This window comes from Tenrec ecaudatus, chromosome X (genome assembly GCF_050624435.1).
Source record: "Tenrec ecaudatus isolate mTenEca1 chromosome X, mTenEca1.hap1, whole genome shotgun sequence".
NCBI lineage: Eukaryota > Metazoa > Chordata > Mammalia > Afrosoricida > Tenrecidae > Tenrec > Tenrec ecaudatus.
In genome coordinates, this window is record NC_134548.1 from 14,608,194 (window position 1) to 14,630,082 (window position 21,889).

Here is a 21,889-nt window from a genome sequence, read left to right on the forward strand (position 1 = left end):
GTTGCTATTCTAATTATAAATGTGTTAAAATGAGATAAATTTTAAACTATAGGGGTCCTTAATCGAATAAAGTACATTTCGAGTGCTCAACAGCCCCATCTGTCTAATAGCTACATTATGGAACAAGGTAAATTTATAGACTATTTCTATCAATTCTTATCTAGAATTTTTTGAAGTGTTTATTTTGGATGGTTTTGTTTCTGATCCAGGGAAAATTTCAGATACCAAAAAATACAAATTAAAAACTTAAAGTTTACCAATATGATTTATTCTTGCCTAGGGTATCAGATTACTTCCATATTAGTTCTTTTACTAGTAATCTGTAAAATTATTTACAAAACTGAATGGTAAAACCATAGACTCTTCTTAGATAAATTGGCCTAAGTAACTCAGGTAAAAATTCTCTTCCCTAGCATGGAAAGTTTTGGGTTTTGAATTTATCTACTATTTAAGATAATTCTTAGCCTGGCCTAAACATATAAAGATATACAGAGAAATAGTGCCTTTTTATTAATCTAAAGTCGGCTAATACAGAAAATCATTTAGTGAACACATTTTTACAATAAATCTTCTATATCTTATTTTTATAAGCCAGATAATCATTTAGAGAACACATTTTAAAATAAATCTTCTCTTTCTTATTTTCATGAAACTAGATTATATTTTACCAATACTCTAAATGTTAAATTTTCAAAATATTTATCATATGCCTTTGTTCTACAAGTTGAGAAATAACAAGTCTTCTCATAAGTCAAAAAGTAGTACAGCTTGTCAATTTTCACACAAATAATAGTGTTTGATACTACTTTATATGAGTTGGACATGACAATGGCAAGTGAGTGAAAATAACAATAAGAAGTGATTTCAGTCATGTGTCTCCAGCTTATCGCCATAATTGAACTCTGAACTCTCAAAACAGTGGCAATGACTTTTTGAACAATAATTAAGGATGCTATAAATGAATGCAATTGAGTATATTTAACAGATTGAAGGAAAGCATCAAATAGCAAAATGTTTCTAAGTACAAATAGTATTTTCTACATCTGAGACATTCAAGAGCTTTCTAGTAAATAAGTAAAGTGCTTATAAGTCAAACGGAGCTACTTTTTACAGTCTCAGCTAAACCTGCCTGACCTTTAAGGCTACTTTCTTATAAATTAATTGCTCACCATTTTTATGTAAACTTTTAAGTACTTATTTGTATACAACTACTTAAGACTTTCAGAAAAACAAGTCAAAACTTTTAGATGTTTTAGAAACCCACAATAACCCTAGCATCTACAGATTCCTATTACTCACAGTGAACATTTTTAAATTTAAATTAATTCAGTAGAACCTAAGTCTAATGAAGTGATTCCTTTGGTGACTGTGCGTACCTCCATGATAAAATGTTATCAAGAATACTGTTCTCATCAGGAGTAAACCAAAAGAACAGTTCTCTCAAAAGCTTAGCTCAAACCTTGTGATGCCAATACTACGGTTCCTTTATTGGTGGATGTATAAGTACGCCAACCTGGAGGTTTTGATGATATATAAAACATATCTCCCCTAGGAAGCAGCAGAGTTTATGATTCAAGTGACAAACACTAAAGTGTCTACTCTATGGATTCAGCATGCAAGTTACTCTGCCCACATCACTCTTCCTCCCCTCGGCCACTATGACTCTTCACCTGATCACCTAGATTTTATTTACAGATAAACGTCACCTGTCTCTATGAGTTAAATGTGCCACTATCCATTCAAACAGCAATGAAAACAAGCTTTAGAAATTTACTACCATTCCCTCAATCGGGGATTCGTATCCACATTTTTAAAGTACTGTCCCATCACTCTACTCCTGTGATGAAATATTACACATTTTACTAACAGGCTAATTTTGGAATTATAACTTGGGATACTTGCAGAATAATGCAATCAGGATTTTTTAGAAGCAGGGACATAACTGATACTCAATTATTTCCATCAGGTAAGTCAGAATCTTCGGAAGAATCTGTGTCTGAAAGCGGCTGTAAGCTCCGTGCAGTCTTCTTGATGTTGTATCTAAAATTGCGGATACAGGAATTCATAGCTTTGACACACTCTTTCCAGTCATATCCAGATTCCTCGAGTTCAAAAGTCGGAAAGGTTTCCTGGAGAAACTCTGGTGGCAAAGTTCCAAAATAAAAATTAAAATCATTTCTCAGAGAAACGAATGTATTCAACCTTAATTCTGTAGATGTGCCTATAGAAATGGTCATTAGACTTTACTTAAAACACATGGATTACAAAGGATAATAATATGAAATATCATCATGCTTAAATCCCAATAAAACAACAAAATCTCCAATTATCTTGCTACAGATTACACTAGAAATTCTCTACTGCTTTAGTGGCCCAAAGTAAACTTTTCTTATTGTTAAATTAATAAAAATGTATCGAGCAGGTTTTTCATTACACCCGATAGGGGTATCTAATTTTCCATACTTTTAGAGGCAAGATGCTAGAATTTACAAAATATTTTGTACCACTTGGTTTATCTCTGACAATAAGAATGAGGCCTTTTGGTTTCCCAGTTGGAGGAAAACTACAAGGGATGGGGATACAGCAATGTAACTCAAAGAGAAAGTGGAAAGCCAAATGGGAAAAAATGAGGAACAGAGATGCAAGGAGAAGAGCAAGCTGCCCTTGGGTAGTATATCAGGTAAATTCCTCAATATCTAAGTACCCTGAGCTGTTAGTTAAGATCTGGGGACCACTAGAAGCCAGAATTCATTGATGCTATTAATCTCATTTGTTTTTTTTTAATGCTTAGTAGGCTAGTAAACCAGGACAATGCCACAAACAAGGCATATATCTAAATTTTTTTAGCAAGACACATGATAAAGTTAGAAGGCTTTGTCATACCCAACTACTAAATTAATGGAGCAACCATAGCCTGGAAATGGGCTTTAGGTGTATGGTACTGGACTTAGGCACTATGTTGCTGAACACATTTTTATTGACAAAAAAAGAAGTTATGGAAAGCAGGTTTGTTGCATCTGCCCCTCGAAGATAGGACAGAAGACTAATTCTCTGGAAGATAAAAGTAACACCTGCAAAGTTCTCAACCGTCTGCAACAGGACCCCTAAATTTGGTGTGTCCCATATGTGCTCTCTGAAACTCCAGAGGTCTCTTTGGGAAGATTCCAGTTGGGCCAATAAGAAATGACACGTTCTGTAGTCCCCACTTGGGGGCTTATATCTATGTTGCACATAGGCATGTAAAGTGCTCTGAAAAAAATGTCACAGAATAACACAAAAACATGTAACTTCACAGTGGTTCTCAACCTTCCTAATGTCACGATCATTTAATACAGTTTCTCATGTTGTGGTGACCCCCCTCCCAACCATAAAATTATTTTCGTGGCTACTTCATACATGTAATTTTACTACTGTTATGAATCAGGCAACCCCTGTGAAAGGGTCGTTCGACCCCCAAAGAGGTCGCAACTCACAGGTTGAGAACCGCGGTGCTAAAGCTTTGATGGGGTCATAAATGGGAGCAGTAGGGGGCATAAGGCAACAGAAAAGCAGGATTAAAGATCATCTGAAAACATTAAAAATATTATTATTACCTGAAAGATAGGAGCCCTGGTGGTGTAGTAGTTACACATTGGGTTGCTAAATGAAAATATCCTGGCTTGAGTTTTATATTATCACTAATTTTTATATGGTGAATGCCATCTTAGGTGGCCTTAACTTATGTTAAATAAACAAGAGTACTATTATTCATTGACTTGTAGACACACTTCTTTATGATCTTATTCATTGACCTGTAGACCTGCTTGAGTGTCTACAAAACGCAAAATGTGTTCCATTAGCCCAGAATATAAGATCATGAAGAATCTGGCTATTTATATCAACATTTGCTCAAGGAAATGGAGACACTTAACTGTAAATGTCTAAGATTTGCAGAGGAAAGGTTGGGTAGAACTCTTACTTTCCAATTATCGTGCTTCAATGTGGAAGGATCTCCAAATTGAGAAATTTGAAAAGATTGGGTATGTATGATTCAAAAGTAAATCTGATAGGTATCTTTCCACCTGCTTGATTTTAGTGGCTGTCTCTCATTTGGTTCTGAACTTCATGGGGGTGGTAGTGAGAGTACTCATTACTCTTAATACTCTAGGTGAAAGTAGTACTAAACCCACTACAATAGAGCTGATTGGGACTCATAACGACCCTACATAGGGTTTCTGAGGCTGTAAATCTTTACAAGAGCAGAAGGACTCATCTTTCTCCTACAACACAGGTAATGGGGCTTGAACTGCCAGCCTTGCAGTTAGCAGTCCAATGCTAACTCGTGGACAGGGCTCCTTACTCACTACCACCGAGTTAATTCTGACACATAACAGTCCTATAAAGCAAAATAGAACTGCCCCTCTGTTTCCAAGACTAAATCTTTACAGGAGCAGATAACCTCATCTTTCTCCCTCTGAGTGACTGGTGGGTTCAAACTGCTGACCTTGCAGTTAGCAGTTCAACAAGTAACCCACCAGCATTCCTCCAAAGCCCTTTAGCAGGAATAGTTGTCTTAAATACTTAAAGGTTGACCTCGTGAAAAGTGATTGGATTTACTCTCTAGTTTAAGAGAGACTTGGACAAATACATATCATGTGGGAGGTAAATTCTGAATCAAATGAAGGAATAACTTTCTAGGGAATTAGATCTTTTTGACAATGTAATTCATCTAGAGTGCCTATCTGTGGCAGTGTTCTTGCTAAGGAGAGATGACTCTCTTTTATGGTGAGATAGGAATTCCTGCTCCGGGTGTGAAGTTATCATAGGGGACCTGTAAGTACTTCCTATCACTAAGATTTTACAATTCTGTCTTATGTAGAAACAGACAGGGGTTGTGAAGAGTAAAGGTTGGTTGATGATTGCAAATATACAGCCTACTGATTTGCTCGATACAAGCTATTCTCTAAAGAGCTCTTAAATGATGCTGAACTTTCATCAGAACAATAGCTACTGGATATACTTATCTTTGACTATTAACTTCTAGAAGAGTTTCTCCTAAAAACAAACTCTTACTCATGGCATCGAGTTGATTCTAACAATGAGCCTAGAGAACAGAGTAGAACTTCCCCTGTTGGTTTCTGAAACTGTAGCTCTACAGGAGTAGAAGGCCTCGTTTTTCTCCTGTGTAGTGGCTGATGGTCTTCAACTACTTACCTTATGGTTAGCTTCCACTGAGTAACCACTACACAACCAGGGCTCCTTCAACATACTTATAGGATAAGAAATACTGGAATAGAAATATAAACTATTCCTGCAATAGGATACCAATTAGCTATGGAAATGCATGACCCAGATTTCAAAAGCATAATAATTGAAAAGTTGTAAAAGTATATATACTATATATCCCCATTAATATGAATAAAAACAACCATGATAATGTCATGCATGAATCTAACATCTGTTAAAAAAGTATAAAATATACATAGGAATGACATATACAACTCCAGGACTGTGATTACTTATAGAGGAGGGGAAAGGGATGATGGAATAAAGTTTTAATTATATCAGTTATGCTTTGTTATTTAAAGGCAAATCAAAGCAGCACAAAATACTAAAAGTCAGTTCTATAATGGGCAGAGGACAGGTGTTTATTAAATTACTACATTGTTGTCTGTATTTTTTGTCTGTTAGTAACAAAACAATACTTTCAAGAGATCCTATTATGAGGCCATAGAGTCCAGTCCTCCTACTAGTGCAGAGATTTCTTCACATCTCTGGTCACTCAGTCTTTGCTTTGACTCTTATACATCTCCAAGTTCATTTGGGCCTTTTAGTAAAGTAAAATAGACGTTTTTGTCAGCTTCTACTTCTTGGGCCTGGCTCAAACCCATTCCTGGGGAGTGGGAAGCAATGACTCTACTATATAAATAACCCATGATTGCCCTTCTACAAAGGATTATAATGTTGTATCATATGGGAAAACTTTAAAATACTCCTTATTTTACTTTGTGAAACACATGCCGTGTATTTTTTACTAGAAAAGACATCTTGCTTTTTTATGACTCAAATAGGGACAATATTGAATAGCAATTTTGCCAACTTTTAAGTAATTAATCTGCTCCAGATAGTAAGTAACTATAAAAGTCACCTTTTACATCTTCATTAAAAATTTTAATTAGAAAAAGGCTAGTTCTTCTGAATTGGCTATACATTGCTTTGTTTTGCCATAAGGCTGAATTGAGTTTTGGGTTGTTTGGTTTGTTTTTGCTAGAGGTGTGAGCTCAGTGATAATCAAATTGCAAACTGTAACCAAATTGGGATTCAAATTACAAGTTATGAAACCAGTGATAACTACTTTTTAAAAGAAATTCAATAAAATAGACAACATTGGTATGAAACCCTCAGTGAAAAAAAATCTTGTTTCTAAAACTTTTGCTTTATTTGTGCAGTAATTACATAATCTTCATCAGTTTGAGAGGATTAAGAGTTTAACATGTCAATCAGGTCACAGCTTGATGACCTCATTTGGAGGTGCTAAGGAGACACATGGCTCGCTTGAGGGGGGACACACGCTCACTCCCTGGGAGACATTACAGCTGACAAGACACATGGAGCTATGCTAGTGCCCTGAGCTGGAGGAGCCACGTGGAGACCCCCTACCAGTGCTCAGATGCTTACAACACCACTGGATCACAAGATTTTCCACCCACTAGCCTGTGATATCCTGCAATCAGCATTAGTGCATGTGATTTGAGTCTGAAGTGGACTATATAGATTGATATCAGACGTATGGGCTAATAACAGACTTATCGACTTGATCTGGACTGGGCTGGGATGTTTTCTCAATATTCAATTGCTCTTGTATATAAAGCTCTTTCTCATATACATATGTGTCTATGAATTTTTCCCCTAGTCAACCAAGACTAACACAATTTGTTTTTAAAAATCTCTCTCTCACATCCTCAAGCGAGGTCCCATGTACACATACTGTCACAACGTATAATCTGTCCCTTACTGCAGACTGCAATAAAGAGAAAGTTTTAAATCAAGTGGGTTCGATGACAGCAAGTGCTTACGAAGGGAGCTGTAAGGCAGGTTTCTCAAAGTTCATCTGAAATACAAGTGTCCCTCAAATGTTTTAGATATGAATATGTGTGACATGAAGGGAGGAACCAAAGGAGAGCTAAGATCAGACTAGGGCTCAGAACTTTGTTGGATACTATACAGATACAAGTAAGAAATAATGTTTACTACTTTGTTATATTAAAGATTTTGCAGAATTGGGTTTTAAAGTTTCATTACTTTGCTTGCATATGCCCTAGTATAAAGAGTACACTATGCTAATATGCACAAAAGAAAGTACTAAATGAATATGCTATGCTACTTTTGACATTTTTTGTAAACTGACAAAAGTCTTTCAGCTTTGACCTCAATAAGCTATTTTCCTTCCCAAATCCTAGCAATCCACAGCTGGGAGCCTTTCCTGTCTAACAATGTCATTCAAGACAGCACAATTAGCCCTGAGGGCCCAACTGCAAAGAGCAGCACAACCCATGAACCCGTTCCTTGTTACACCTTGCTGACGGATTTTCAAAGAGCTCTAGCTCACCTCTGAATTAATTTTTCCTTTCTTCTCCACCATAATTTGCTTTTATTTAGCCTCCCACAATCTATATAGTAACAAACCTCGGAGAGCACCAATCCGGTTGGGGTCGAGGGCAAACAAGCCAAACTTAATATAGCCATAGACATTACTCCACAGCAGGTCTTCCTCTGGGAACAGGTTGCGAAGGAGGTATCTGGCTGACAGATCTGGGCGAGTCTTTCTTCTTGCCACATCAAGTACTGACTGTGGCAGCTTTACGCCTCTACGAGGACAACCGACACATTCTAGAAGCAAAAAAGAAAGAAAAAGGACGATTACCTTTGTGGGAGGTGTTAAATTGGCATCTTGGGTCATGTTTTTTAAAGGGATATAACAAAGACTTACCTTTGTGAGGCTCAGAAATCTGAGAGGTTACAAAATCTTAAAGCCTCATATTTTTAGTGTTTTCTGCAACCACATGCAAAATGAAACTGGATCACTGCTAATATAATTACATGGGCTTCAATTGTTCAAAGGAGGACTTATTATTCTGTATCTTTTAGATTTTAATAAATCTTAAAATGTCTAGCAATAAACTCTAATTTTAAATGCATTATTTTCCTAATTATTAAAAAGGTGCTTCCCACAGGGAGGGTATTGTTTATGTCTCCACAGGCAAAGGAGCGAGGGACCAGACCTCATCCTGGAATGCCAAGCCTTGAGGGCAATATACTGGCACACAACAGTGAACTAACAGAGGACAACAGGGCTAGGCCCAAGCCAAGCTATGTTGACTGCCTCCCCAGAAGAATGTAATGCAGAGGTTAGCACTGAAGATATAGCCTGGGAAGAGTGGCGGCTCTGCCCAGACCTCACCTGCACAAACTAAGAGGGAAAGAGAGAGAGTGGACCTCATCATGGCCCACCAAACCCTGAGGAAGACATCCCTGCTTAGAGCAGCCAATGCACAGAAAGGGCCATAGGGTCTGTGGCTCCACCAGGAGACATACCAAAGGGAATGCAACAGGGCAGCAAGGGGAGCAAAGTAACAAAGTTCCCGAGGAATCCTGAAAATAGACTTCTGACTCAGGGGACCAGATTGCAAAACATTCTTAAGGGTCAGCAGACAGACGTGGAACATTTCATAGGCTTTTTGTTTTCTTTTGCTGCTGCTGCTGCTAAGTCTATCTATATGTCTATATGACTATGTCTATCTATATAAGATAGGTAGGACAAACAATCAAGGAGAAAACAAAGGACCAACAGTTCCAGAGGGACTTGGGAGAGGAGGGGGTGGGGTGAAGGAGTAGGGAGTCAACAAACTCAGGTAAAGAGAGTAAAAAGAGATCTCAAATTGATGGCAAGAAGGGTGTAGAATGCCTGGTGGAGTTTGATGAAGTGCAATGTATCCGAAAGGAATTACTGAGAGGCGAATGCAGGGCGAGCATGATAGTGGGACTAGAGGAAGATGAAAGGAAACTATAGCTATAGGCATGCATACATGTAAATATATTTAATTTATAATGATATGGATAAAGGTCAATGTGCATATATTTATATGTTAAGCATTAAGATAGCAGACAGAAATTTGAGCCTCTACTCAAGGCTTCCCTAAACACAAGAAACACTTTGTTCTAAATGTCTGGCACTCTTTTGATACTCACCTTCCTGACACTTAAGACAAAATGGGTGCATGAGCAAATGTGAGAAACTGGATGGTGGCAGGCTATCAAAAGATACAGTATCTGGGATCTTAAAGGGTTGAAGTTAAATGAGCGGCCATCTAGAAAGGAAGCAAGAAAGACCACACGGAAGAAACACAACAGCCTGTGTGACCATGAGGTGTCGACAGGATTGGGTATCAGGTATCAAAAGATTCAAAAAAACAATTATATCAATGTGAACGAGGGAGTCGGAGTGGAGACCCAAAGCCCATCTGTAAATAATTGGATATCCCCTCACATAAGAGTCACAAGGAAGGGACAATTCAACCAGGGTACAGTAGAGCACCAAGGAAACACACAACATTCCTCTAGTTCCTGAATGCTTCCTCCCCACCTCTATCATGACCCAGTTCTACCTTACAAATCCGGTAAGTCCAGAGTACATACATCAGTACAGATCAGAGGTCTCAACACATGGAATCCAAGACAAATAAACCCCTCAGGAATAGTAGTAGCGGGAGTAGCAATGCCAGGAGGATAGGGAAAGGAAGGAGAGAGGGGGAGAGAGGGGAAACTTGATCACAGGGTTGAATATATACCCCCCCCCAGGGGAATGAATAATAAGAATGTGGATGAAGGGAGACAACGGATGGTGTAAGACATAAAATAACAATAATAATATATAATTGATCAAGGATTCACGAGGGTGGGGGGGGGAAGGGAGAAAAGAGGAGCTCATATCAACAAGGGCTCAATTAGGAAGAAATGCTTTGGAAATTATGATGACAACATATGTACAAGTGTGCTTAATAAAACTGAATTATGGACTGTTATAATATCTGTAAGAGCCCCTGAATAAAATAATTGATAAAGTAAAAAGGAGGCTAAAAAGGGCCCCTTTCCCCCAAAAAAGTAGACACCATGATTCCTACGAAATATCTGTGATTTTAATTTTTTTAAGTTTTCCTTTTTGTTAATCAACTCACTCATCATGTAAAAATCAATTGCTAGCCCCTAATAAAATAATTTTTTTAAATGAGGAGCCGATACCAAGGGCTCAAGTTAGAAAGCAAATGTTTTGAGAATGATGATGGCAACAAATGTACAAATGTGCTTGATACCTGGATGTATATATAGATTGTGATAAGAGTTGTAAGAAACCCCAATGATTGAAAAAAAATTAAATAAAAATAAATTGCTGATTCATTTTAAACAGTTTTTGCGGCACATAAGCCACATTATCATACAATTCAATACTTCAATCATATCAAGAAGAGTTGTATAATCATTATGAGATAGTTAAGGTTTATCATGCCAACATGGCTGATAAACACGTGTGGGATTAATTGGAAGGTGGAGAAATAAGTGCTACAGTGAGTATCGCCTTTCTAGTTCTCAGGTCTTTTGCTCTCTGATGGTCAGACCAGGGTACAGCTGCCTTAGCCAGTTCCCAGCTTCAGCTGGCAAGGCTTACTTCCTGCGAGACGTCCCTGAGGAGAAGTCACATGGGCCTACCCTGATGCAGCCCTGGGTGCTGAAGCAGCGGTGTGGAGACACCAGCCAGTTCTGAGAAGCTTACATGCTCACTGATTTGGTTTTATTCTTGCAGTTGGCATCACTGCTTGTGTTTCATGAGATTGAAGAGGATTTTGTGGAATCGGTGTCAGACAAATGGGCTAATGTTGGACTTACAGGCTCGGACAGCACTGGGTTGGGATGCTTAATTTCTGTGAATTTGTCTCCCTAGTTTACCCAGACTAACACACATCACCACAATGTTTTAGAACATTTTCTTCTTTCTTGTACTCATCGTTATTTTGTCCCCATTTTTCCAAAACCTCCCCTGCCAAACCCCCAAGAAACCATTAATTATGCTATTGTCGCTATAGACTTAGCTATCTCTGAATTTCATATACAGAAAAAAGCTTTTTAAAATTAACAATTAAAAAGTAAAACAGAAAAACCTCAATCAAAAAGAAAGCAGAAAATAGTATTAGAATCAATTTTAAATAGGTCAGAGAGATCAAACTTTTACCCTGCCTGCATCTGCAATAATCCACTTTCTGATGCACTCTACACGATTGCAAGGCTATTCCCATCCCTGGTCTATGGTCACAGGGGATTCACCAGAGGCTCAATCCAAGAGTATGTCCCGTTTATTTTTTCTTAACTGACATAATCTTTAAATAGGAGCTGACTCGTTTTTGAGATCGTATTCAGAATGGAGAACTTAAGACCCATCTTCATTTTTCAGGTTTAAATTTTTTTTCACTTTTCAGTTTTATTGCCTTTATTATCATCTCTTCAGTCTATAGTGATTCAAATCAAACAGTTGAAAAATATCCCATTTTACAAATGAAGAAAATGTATGAAAGAAACAGTGTGATTCTTACCAACCCAGTAAGCATATTCTTTCATCCTGGAACATTCTTCTGTGAATGGGCTTAAGTATAAATTGTTGGATCACTTAGATTCAACACTTAGCAAGAGAGATTATTAAATTATTTTTTAAATTCATTCAATAGGTCCAAAGATTTAACTCTGGATGCTTAACCTAGCAATACTTATCAAGGGTCATAAAGCAAGGTCGTCAACCTAGTAATTTAATTTCTGAGCATTAGACTTAATAAAAAACCACAACACCCAAAAAGAGGGAGTTGGTTAAATAACTTATGGTACACTTACTCAATAGAATGTTCTATGCCTCTCTAAAGCAGTGGTTATGAAGATTATTAATTCTTTAGGAAAAGACATACATAGTATAATATAAAAGAAGGGTAAGTTTGTAGGGATAATTAATGTTCTTAAATGCTCATTTTTAAAATCTGGAAAAAAAGGAGTGTTCCCAATAGTTCTGTAAGACTCTTTGCCTATACCTCCCCTCTTTTAAATATTTTACATATCTTTTAAAGAGTCAAACAGCATCCCCACCCCCAGCCAGTCCTGGGACTTTGGGGCTTGGCTCAAGGGGAGTCCCTCTGGGACATGGGGGTACAGTGAATGGTATGACCCTTTACTGGGCATGCCTACACAGCAGGGTATGCTGGGCCCCGCTAGAGTTTCCCGTATGGGCTCCAATAAATTTCTTCCCTTTTGCTTAAAAAAAAAAGTCAAACAGGCTACATTCAAACCATTGCTCTAGTTGCCCTGTCCCCTTGTCATTGCAGTGTCCAGGTTAGATACCTGAGACACTTGTTACCCTATTCAGATTCTGTCCCCTGGGAAGGTGAACAGTAAAACAAACCTAGGTGTTTTGGAAGCTGCAGCCAAAGACCCCAAGAGCTTTAAAGACCCAAAGAGTCCTGATGGATTCCAGGCACCAGTGTCTTGGAGCTGCCAATGGTTCAACTGGTCTTTGCTTTTGAAATACAGGAATTATTTATGAAGTGGTTTTGTTGTTTAACTTAGAGTCTGTTTCTATGGCATGCAATCTAAACAAATGCAAACATTATATTACTTTCATAATGCAAACAAATAAAAATGTATCATTGAAATGACTCAGTTTGAACAGGATCACAGGCAATATTCTACTGAGGGTTGAATTTGTTTGAGCATATGGTAGACACAGGATAAAGTTTTGCTATCTCAGGTGCCAGTCACCAGTGATAAGAAAATCCCAGCAAAGGGGAGGTTGGGTGTTGGGAAGTATGAGTTGCAGGTGGCATGTGACCTACTGAAACACTGCCACTTGACACAGAGGAAAGGTGAATATGCCAGCAGATCCTAGAAATGTGATCCATGCATTTATCCTAGAGCTATTTCCTGAACACCTGAACAAGACCCCCCCCCCCCCCCGGGCTGCTTTCACCTTCTTCCAGCTGTAGCTCCTTCTGTTTTCTCTGCTGAGGAAAGTGCCTTACCATTGCACGCTCTTGGTCAAATGAGTCTCCAGAAGTCAAAATGGCAAGCTCAGCTCAACACTAAAAGCTGTTACTTCAGAACTAGGTATTCTCGATTTAATTAACTCACTAATCGTTTCAATACCAAATTATTTTCTGCTTTGAATCTTTTGCTGATTTCATGTGTTTTCAGCAATGGAAAGCAAGCTAAAAGCAATGGGATTAGGTAATGTGGATTTTGATGGTTACATGCGACACACGGATTTTTATACAACTATGTGGAACACCTAAGCCCAAAACAAATTTGGGGGATATTCGTGCTAGAATAAGGCCCATTTCTTCAGATTCACTCAGTTACACAAATCCTTGCCAGGTACAAGCACATACTACAACTGGAATAACAGCTTCCCAAGAAACCTGAGAGGCTGAAAATGTTTATGGTTGATATGTATCCCATAGGTCACAAGAGGATTCATGTAGGGGACTACATGATTTCAATTTTTTAGTGTGAAATGTTTCCAACATACAAAAAGGGTAAGAACAGCACAATGACCCCATGGCACATATTACCAATATGCAACATTTTTTATTCAGAGAAAAATATTTAAAACTACCCCAGGGCAAGGACACCTGAGACTGTGGCCTTTAGATACACTTCTTATTTAGAACTGAAGCCCCCCGCCAGAGATCAACTTTAAGTCACATAAAAGACAGGCCTACAACCAATGAAACACACAATATTCCTCTGGTTCCTTGAGGCTTCCTCACCCCCCACTATCATGACCCCAGTCCTGCCTTTAACTGTGGACTAGACGCGAGCATGTACACAGTTACAGATAAAAAATAAGAGCACATGACAAATAGACTCCAGTAACAGGGATGAAAGTAGTGATACCAGGAGGGTAGGGGAAAGGTGTGGAGAAGAGGAGAGGAAGGGGGAAACTGACTGCAAACATATAAACACAGTTCCCTGCCCCCGCCCTGCCCAAGGGGAAAAACAGCAGAAACTATGGGGGAAGGGAGACATCAGTCAGTGTAAGATATTAAAATAATAATAATTTATAAATTATCAAGGGGTCACTAGGGTGGGGACAGGGGCCGGGAAAAAAGAGGAGCTGATACCAAGTGATCAAATAGAAAGCAAATGTTTAGAAAACAATGATGGCAACATATGTACAAATATGCTTAGTACAATTGATTTATGGATTGTTTAAAAGCCCCCAATAAAATGATCTTTAAATTAAAAAAAAAATGACAGGCCTACAATAACACCCAGGAGGAACATGCACCTCAGAACAATCAACTAAAAAGGACAGCATTGCCCAAAAATGTTGGTAAGGAACAGTAAGGGGCAGAAAACGTAGGCAAATGGAAATGGGGAATTCAGGTGGAAATGTGGAAAGTGGTAGTACATTATGGGGTTTGCAACTAATGTCACAGAACAATCTGTGCTATAAATTGCTAAATGTAAAACTAATTTACTCTGCAAAATTTCACCTAAGCTACAATAAAATATTTTTTAAAGAAAACTCACCCGTAACTTCAAAATCTCTCACTTCATCAGCTTCAATTTCCACAACTTCTTCAACAATGTCATTATTGTTCTCTGCATCCTCATTTTCTGTGGCAAGCGTATCTTCATTTTCGCGAGTTTCCAAGGAAGCTGTTGACTGAGAAATGCTTCCAATTCCATCCTCCTGGCCATCAGGATCTGCATGCTCTAGTCTATCAGGGTCTTCATCCATATTGACAGGGCCTTCGTCCAGGTTGACAGGGTCTTCGTCCAGGTTGACGGGGTCTTCAACCAGGTTGCTAGTATCTTCATCACGGTTGATAGGGTCTTCATTTCTTTCTGGACTATCAAGGTTGATAGGGCCTTCCATTCTGTCACATTTCTTTTGAAAACAAAAAGTTATCTTTAGCAAAGATGTTCACATCCCATCATGCAGGCCCCCCGGGTTGGTGAGGAAGTAACTATCTATAATAAGGTGGGCCAAAGACACATGGTTAATCTGCTAAAATGTCCTACTTCTTGAAAGGCTTTGTAGTTCTACTTATTGAATGGATAAAAACTGCAGATACAAAAACAAGAGTTTACTAAATGAATATTTATTTCTTGAAGATAAATTTTTTTGTCTGTTTTGTGTTCAATCTAGTCCCAAACTTACTGCCATCAAATTGTTGCCAACTCATAGGAATCATAAAGGATAGGGGAGAACTGCCCCTGTGAGCTTCTGAGATTATAACTCTTTACGAGGGTAGAAAGGCCCATGTGAAACTATGACTCTTTACAGGGTAGAAAGCCCCATTTTCTCCACCAAATCTAATCAAAAGTAGCTTTCAAATCTGATTGAATATTATATTTTTTTAAAAACAAAATACCAAAAAATTAGACAGTTTTTATGGAGTCCTCCACAGGTAGTACAAATGGCTAATGTGCTTAGCTAATAACCAAAAAAAATGGTGTTTTTGGCTCACCCACATGTACCTTAGAAGAAATGAGAGGAAATCAACTCCCCAAAATTCAGCCATTAAAAACCATATGGAGCACAGTTCTACTCTTAACATATATGGATTGCCATAAATTGAAATCAACTTACTAGAAAGTGATTGAAGTTTAAGATAAACCTCATCATCTTTTGTCACTACTAAATATTATACAACTTAATAATAATTAAAATATATAATATGTACAACATCTGTAATTCTAATCAAACAAATGTTATTATGTTGCTTTGATTCTTTGAGAACAGAGAATAGTTTCGGGTCCATCAATTTGGCTCTCAGCAGTACGTATCTGAAGCATCAAAGATGAGACCTTGCCGTTCATTGTGGTGCTCTGCCCACGTCATGGTGTTAAGGTTTTTCTTCTCACCTTTCTCTTTACCACAGACATTTGTACTTAAGAGGTGTAATTAATCCACTGCCATCAATTCAATTCTAATTCACAGTGACCCTACAGGACAGGGTAAAACTGCTCCTAAGACAGTCCCATATTTTTCTTGTGAAGCAGCTAGTGGGTTTGAATACTGTTATCTTGCAATTAGCAGTCCAATATGTAGCCCCACTATAGCACCAGGGTTCCTGAAAAGTTATAACTATAGAGTTGGAACTCTACAGATTTTATGTTCAGCATACCTCTGAAATGTTAGCTTGATTAAATCTACACCTCCACATCGAGTGTTTTAGGCTGGCATGGACCTCAACTTAAAGCCAACCAAAGCCATGGATTGAATCTTGAAGTCCTGTGCCTCTTAAAGGAACCCCTGGATGAAAGAGACAGTGAATGCGCTCAGCTTCTAACAGAAAGGTTGGAAGTTAGATGTTTCAGACAAAGCGTCTGGTGATCAACCTAAAAAAAAATTCTAAAAATCCTATGGGGCACAGTTGTGCTCTGACACACAGGGTTGCCATTGAGTCAGAGACCACTCTTAAGTAACCAGTTTTAGAATTACCATATGAAGTCTTTTGAAAAATAACATGTTTGGGTTCCGTTCTTGGCAGATTCCATACTAATTTCCGTTGGTAGGACTACTAACTTTTTGTTAAAACGCATCCATGTGATTCTAATATGCAACCAGAATTGACAGCAGCGCTTTTCAGTAGTTCTTCTGATTCCATACCTCCGGGATAAAAATGAAAATTCTTACCAGGGGCTCTAAGTCAACTGAACAAGGTTTGAAGTCCTGGTTGACAGCCACTGCTTTAAATGGGGGCTTCTTGAACATGTATGCCACTTAATATTTCTCAGACAGCATGTCTACATTCAAACATTGCACCCCACATGTTCAGGGTGAAATTACTGGAGGATATACAATGGAATGTCAAAAATAAGCATATTTCAGACAGATGGTGCTTGAGCTATCACTGAAATCAAATGAACCAGCTGAGAAACACAATCTATTCTTGCTTGGTACAAGGTAGAATACCAAATAAGACTTGCCAAATAATCTTTAGAGTGAAAACTGTTCATTCTACGATACCTTTTGGCTTCTAATATACTAATTATGGCACTGTGGTTCAGGTATTTTATCTCTGAGCATTTTCACAGATCACAAAGAATGTACGGATGTGCTTTATACAATTGATGTATGTATGTGTATGGATTGTGGTAAGAGTTGTATGAGGCCCCTAATCAAATGTAAAAAAAAATGCGAATAAAGGATGCATCCACATAAAAAAAGGGTAGGGGAACGAAACCCTAGTTGTGCAGTAGATGAGCACTTGACTGCTAACCAAAAGGTCAGCAGTTGGAACTCCCAGCCACTCAACAGGAGAAAGATGTGTCAGTCGACTTCCATAAGATTACAGTCTTAGAAACCCTAGGTGGCAGTGCATAGTACTCTGTACTACAGGGTCACTATTGATTCGTCAGTAACTCTATGGCAATGTACTTTTGTTTATAAATGTCAAAAATGAAACAAAGAGGTAATATTCTTTGGAAAGGGTATACTTTCCCTCTAAAATTGAGTAGATAAGTTTTTAGCTCATGCTTTAAAGACCATATCCTATGAATCAAGCTCAGAGTCCTAGAGTTATACAGAGAATGGTCTTGCATAGCGATTACTCTATTTACCTTAAGTTTATTATCTTAAGTAATAAAATTACTTTATTATCTTAAGTAATAAAAAATGATTTACCTTAAGTTTTCTGCCTTCACAACATAAATGTTGGATCATATCTCTAATATCTGAAATACAGTTTTCCCAGTCTTCTCCATATTCACTGAAGTCATAGTTGGGAAAATGCATTACCAGAAATTCTGTAAATAATAAAAAAGCATTCACAATAATTAGAAAATTTAGCAAAGAAACTAACAAAGATTTATTTTAAATAAATGGAAAATTTTCTATCTCTAATTGTTCTTGTTTGCTCCCAACACTGAGTTTAGAAATACCACCCAATGAAGTGACTTTTCATAATTATCTCATTCTTTCTAACATGAAATTTCCAAAAACACTGATATAGGAAGGTGAGGTTTGGTGTTTTCAGAGTGTAACCACAAATCTGTAACTTTGGGGTGCTAATGCCACTTAAGGAACCCTGGTGGTACAGTGGTTAAAGGCTCAGCTGTGAGTAGAAAGATCAGCTATTTGAACCTACCAGCAGGCTTTGTGGGAGAAAAATGTGGCAGTCTAATTCCTTAAAGAGTTAGAACCTTGGAAACCCTATGAGGCGACAATCCTATAGGGTTGATATGGTAGGAATCAAATGAACAGCAATGGGGATGTTGGATTGGGAATACCATATTTAACAACCCAGGTTCAGTTCCTGACCAATTCACCTCATGCACAGCCACTACTTGTCTGTCAGTGAAAGCTTGCATGCTCCCATGATGCTCAATGGGTTTCAGTGAAGCTTCAGAGAGGCTAAGAAAAAAGGTCAGACATCTGTTTTTGAAACTCAGTCAATAAAAACCTTATGGATCATGAAAGTCTTATCCACAACTGATCGTGTAGTTGGCACGGGACCAAGATGTCATGGGGTCACTATGAGTTGGAAGCTGACTTTATGCCAGCTAACAATGGATATATTAGTACCAAATCAGAGAACGTTTATAATACTCTCAATGCCATGTTATTTTAACACGGCATTGAGAGTATTGTTACTCCACTGTTGTTTGTTTGTATATATTATATGTGTGTTGTTATTACTGGGTACCACTAAGTTGATACCGATTCACAGTGCCCCTATAGTTTCCTGTGATATAACATGTTTACAGGAACAGATTGCCAGGTCTTTCTACCGTGAAGTCACTGAGTGGGTTAAAGTCATCAACTTTTTGGTTAGCATTCAGGTGCTTAGCCAGTAGACCACCTTTTTATCATATATATATTCCCCATACGCTATTTCTTTTAAAAAATCATTTTATTGGGGGCTCGTACAACTCTTACCACGATCCATATATACATCCATTGTGTCAAGCACATTTGTTGCCATCATCATTCTCAGAACATTTGCTCTCTACTGGAGCCCTAGGTATCAGCGCTCATTTTTTCCCTCCATCCCCACTGTCCCCTCTCTCATGAACCCTTGATAATTTATAAATTATCATCATTTTATCATATCTTACACTGTCCGACATCTCCCTTCAACCACTTTTCTTTTGTCCATCCCCCAGGGAGCAGGTTATATGTAGATCCTTGTAATCAGTTCCCCCTTTCCAACCCACTCTCCCTCCAACCTCCCGGTATCACCACTCTCAGGACTGGTCCTGAAGGGATCATCCATCCTGGATTCCCTGTGTTTCTAGTGCCTATCTGTACTAGTGTTTATCCTCTGGTGTAGTCAGATTTGTAAGGTAAAATTGGGATCATGATATTTGGGGGGTTGGAAGAAGCATTTAGGAACTAAAGGATAGTTGTATGTTTCATCCTTGCTGCACTGCACCCTGACTTGATTGTCTATTCCCCACGACACTTTTGTAAAGGGACATCCAGTTGCCTACAGGTGGGTCTTGGGTCCCCATTCTGTACTCCCTCTCATTCACAATGACTTGTTTTTTCGTTCTTTGATGCCTGCTACCCGATCCCTTTGATAACTCATGATCACATAGGCTGGTGTGCTTCTTCCATGTGGGCTTTGTTGCTTCTCAGCTAGATGGCCGCTAGTTTACCTTCAAGCCTTTAAGACCCCAGACACTATATCTTTTGATAGCCGGGCACCATCAGCCTTCTTCACCACTTTTGCTAATGCATCCATTTGTCTTCAGCGGTTATATCAGGAAGGTGATCACACAGTGACATGATTTTTTGTTCTTTGATGCCTGATACCTGATCCTTTCGGCACATCGTGATCACACAGGCTGCTGTGCTTCTTCCACGTGGGCTTTGTTGCTTCTGAGTTAGGTGGTCACTTGTTTACCTTCAAGTCTTTAAGACCCTAGACACTATATGTTTTGATAGCCGGGCACCATCAGCTTTCTTCACCAGATTCGCCCATAAGCTATTTCTTCTGCCTCAAATGTTCCTCCTCTTTTTCTAGCTGGCTAGGACATTCTTCCCAACTTAGATTCAATGTGTTACCCGTGGAAAAACCTTTCCCATGTTTTTCAAAGGAGCTGGATTTGAATGCATCTGTTTCCATCAACTTGGCCCTTTCTAGACGCTAAGCTCCCTGCAGGCAAAATCTACTTATTTGTTGCTGTAACCTCAATGTGCATTTCCAGAAGGTAGGAAGTTTAAGCGGATAATTCTTATAATTCTCTTTTCGGTGTTACCAGTCAATAGTGCAAAGGTGTCTGTTTCATTCACCCAGTTTCTGCCTATCACCCTTCCAAACACATCCTGCTCTGTTTATTTTAATTTATTTATTTTTAATCATTTTATTGGGGGTTTGCACAATTCTTATCACAATCCATACATACATCCATTGTGTCAAGAACATATGTACATTTGTTGGCATCATCATTCTCAAAGCATTTGCCTTCTACTTGAGCACTTAATATCTGCTGCTCCTTTTCCCCCTCCCTCCCCACTCCCCCTACCTCGTGAACTCTTCATCATTCATATATTATTATTATTTTGTCATATATTACACTGTCTGACGTCTCCCCCTGCCCTCTTCTCTGCTGTCCGTCCCCCATGGAGGAGGCTATATGTTGATTCATGTAATCAGTTCCCCCTTTCTACCCCACATTCTCTCCATCCTCCAGGCATCGCCACTCTCATCACTGGTTCTGGAGGAGTCGTCTGTCCTGGATTCCCTGTGTTTCCAGTTGCTATCTGTACCAATGTACATCCTCATTTTTTTGAAGTCCCAACACCTCAGAACTGATATAAGTCTAACTACAGTAACTACAATCAATGGTGGTTGTCTTATCCTACCAGTCTAGGGAAGCTGCTACACATTACATATTATTAAATTAGGGTTAAATAAATAAAAGCATGAACAGTTCTAAGATAAAGAATTCATCATTAATCCTTCAACTGTCAACCTTCATCACAAGACCAAGTAATGTTGGAACAGGTTTCCACACCAATTTCACATACCTCGTATCGCAGCCAGTTTGTTTGGATCCAGGGGTTGGTGTCCTTCGGAACTTATACCCACTGAGCTGGACATTAACATTTCCACAGAAAACAGATTAGAAACCAAGTATCGGGCTGCATAGAAAGGGCTGTTCTTCTCTCGTGCTGTCATTAAATGAGTATCAAGCACCCTGACATTTCTTTCTGGATCACCAAGATAACCTTTTTAAAACATAGGGAAAACATAAAACTCTTGTCTTTGTCATACCAACACTACCAAGAAAGTGCCCAAGACAATTAAACTGATTTCTAATTTACAAGTTACTAGACACTGAGGTTTCTACTTTTTTTTCTCTTCCTTACATGGGACTCTTGTAATACCATAGGCCCAATTATCAACATTCTTCATCTCTGTTGTCCTTGAACTTGCTGTACTTGAATTTTATCTATTAACTGTCTGAGGGCAAATGGAATTCTGTGGTCATAAATGGAATTCTTAGGCTGCATGTTGCTGTGAGATCTTTTCCATACTTTAAGATTATACTCAGAGCTACGTTACCCGATGAGTCTATTCCCTGGTGATAACTGAGAAAGTATACATGGCTATAATTAAGGTTTTTAAAAATAGCTAGCATTTATTATCTACTATATATCAGGTACTACTTTAAAATGCTTTACACCTATAGGCTTAGTTTCAATATCCTAACATCTCTATCATTATTCCCACTTAGCAGAGGAGGAAAATGAGTCCCAGTGAAGGTTTTATTTAAACAAAGTCACAATGCTAAAGAGATCACCAGTTTTGAAATATCTATGTTCTGAACCAATAATCTGCTTATGTCTCCATTTTTT

The 21,889-nt window shown here is 38.4% G+C and overlaps 1 protein-coding gene across 1 annotated transcript; it reads right to left on the reverse strand.

Annotated features, from left to right (window-relative positions):
- Positions 1–691: 691 nt before the first annotated feature.
- On the reverse strand, positions 692–21,303 carry BEND2 (BEN domain containing 2). The gene is made up of 5 exons (XM_075538849.1): positions 21,059–21,303; positions 17,708–17,829; positions 14,602–14,962; positions 7,666–7,869; positions 692–2,140 (listed from the first exon to the last, which is right to left on the reverse strand). Exons 1-5 carry the CDS (start codon positions 21,207–21,209, stop codon positions 1,950–1,952), a joined length of 1,029 nt encoding a protein of 342 aa, XP_075394964.1. The 5' UTR covers positions 21,210–21,303; the 3' UTR covers positions 692–1,949.
- Positions 21,304–21,889: the final 586 nt, after the last annotated feature.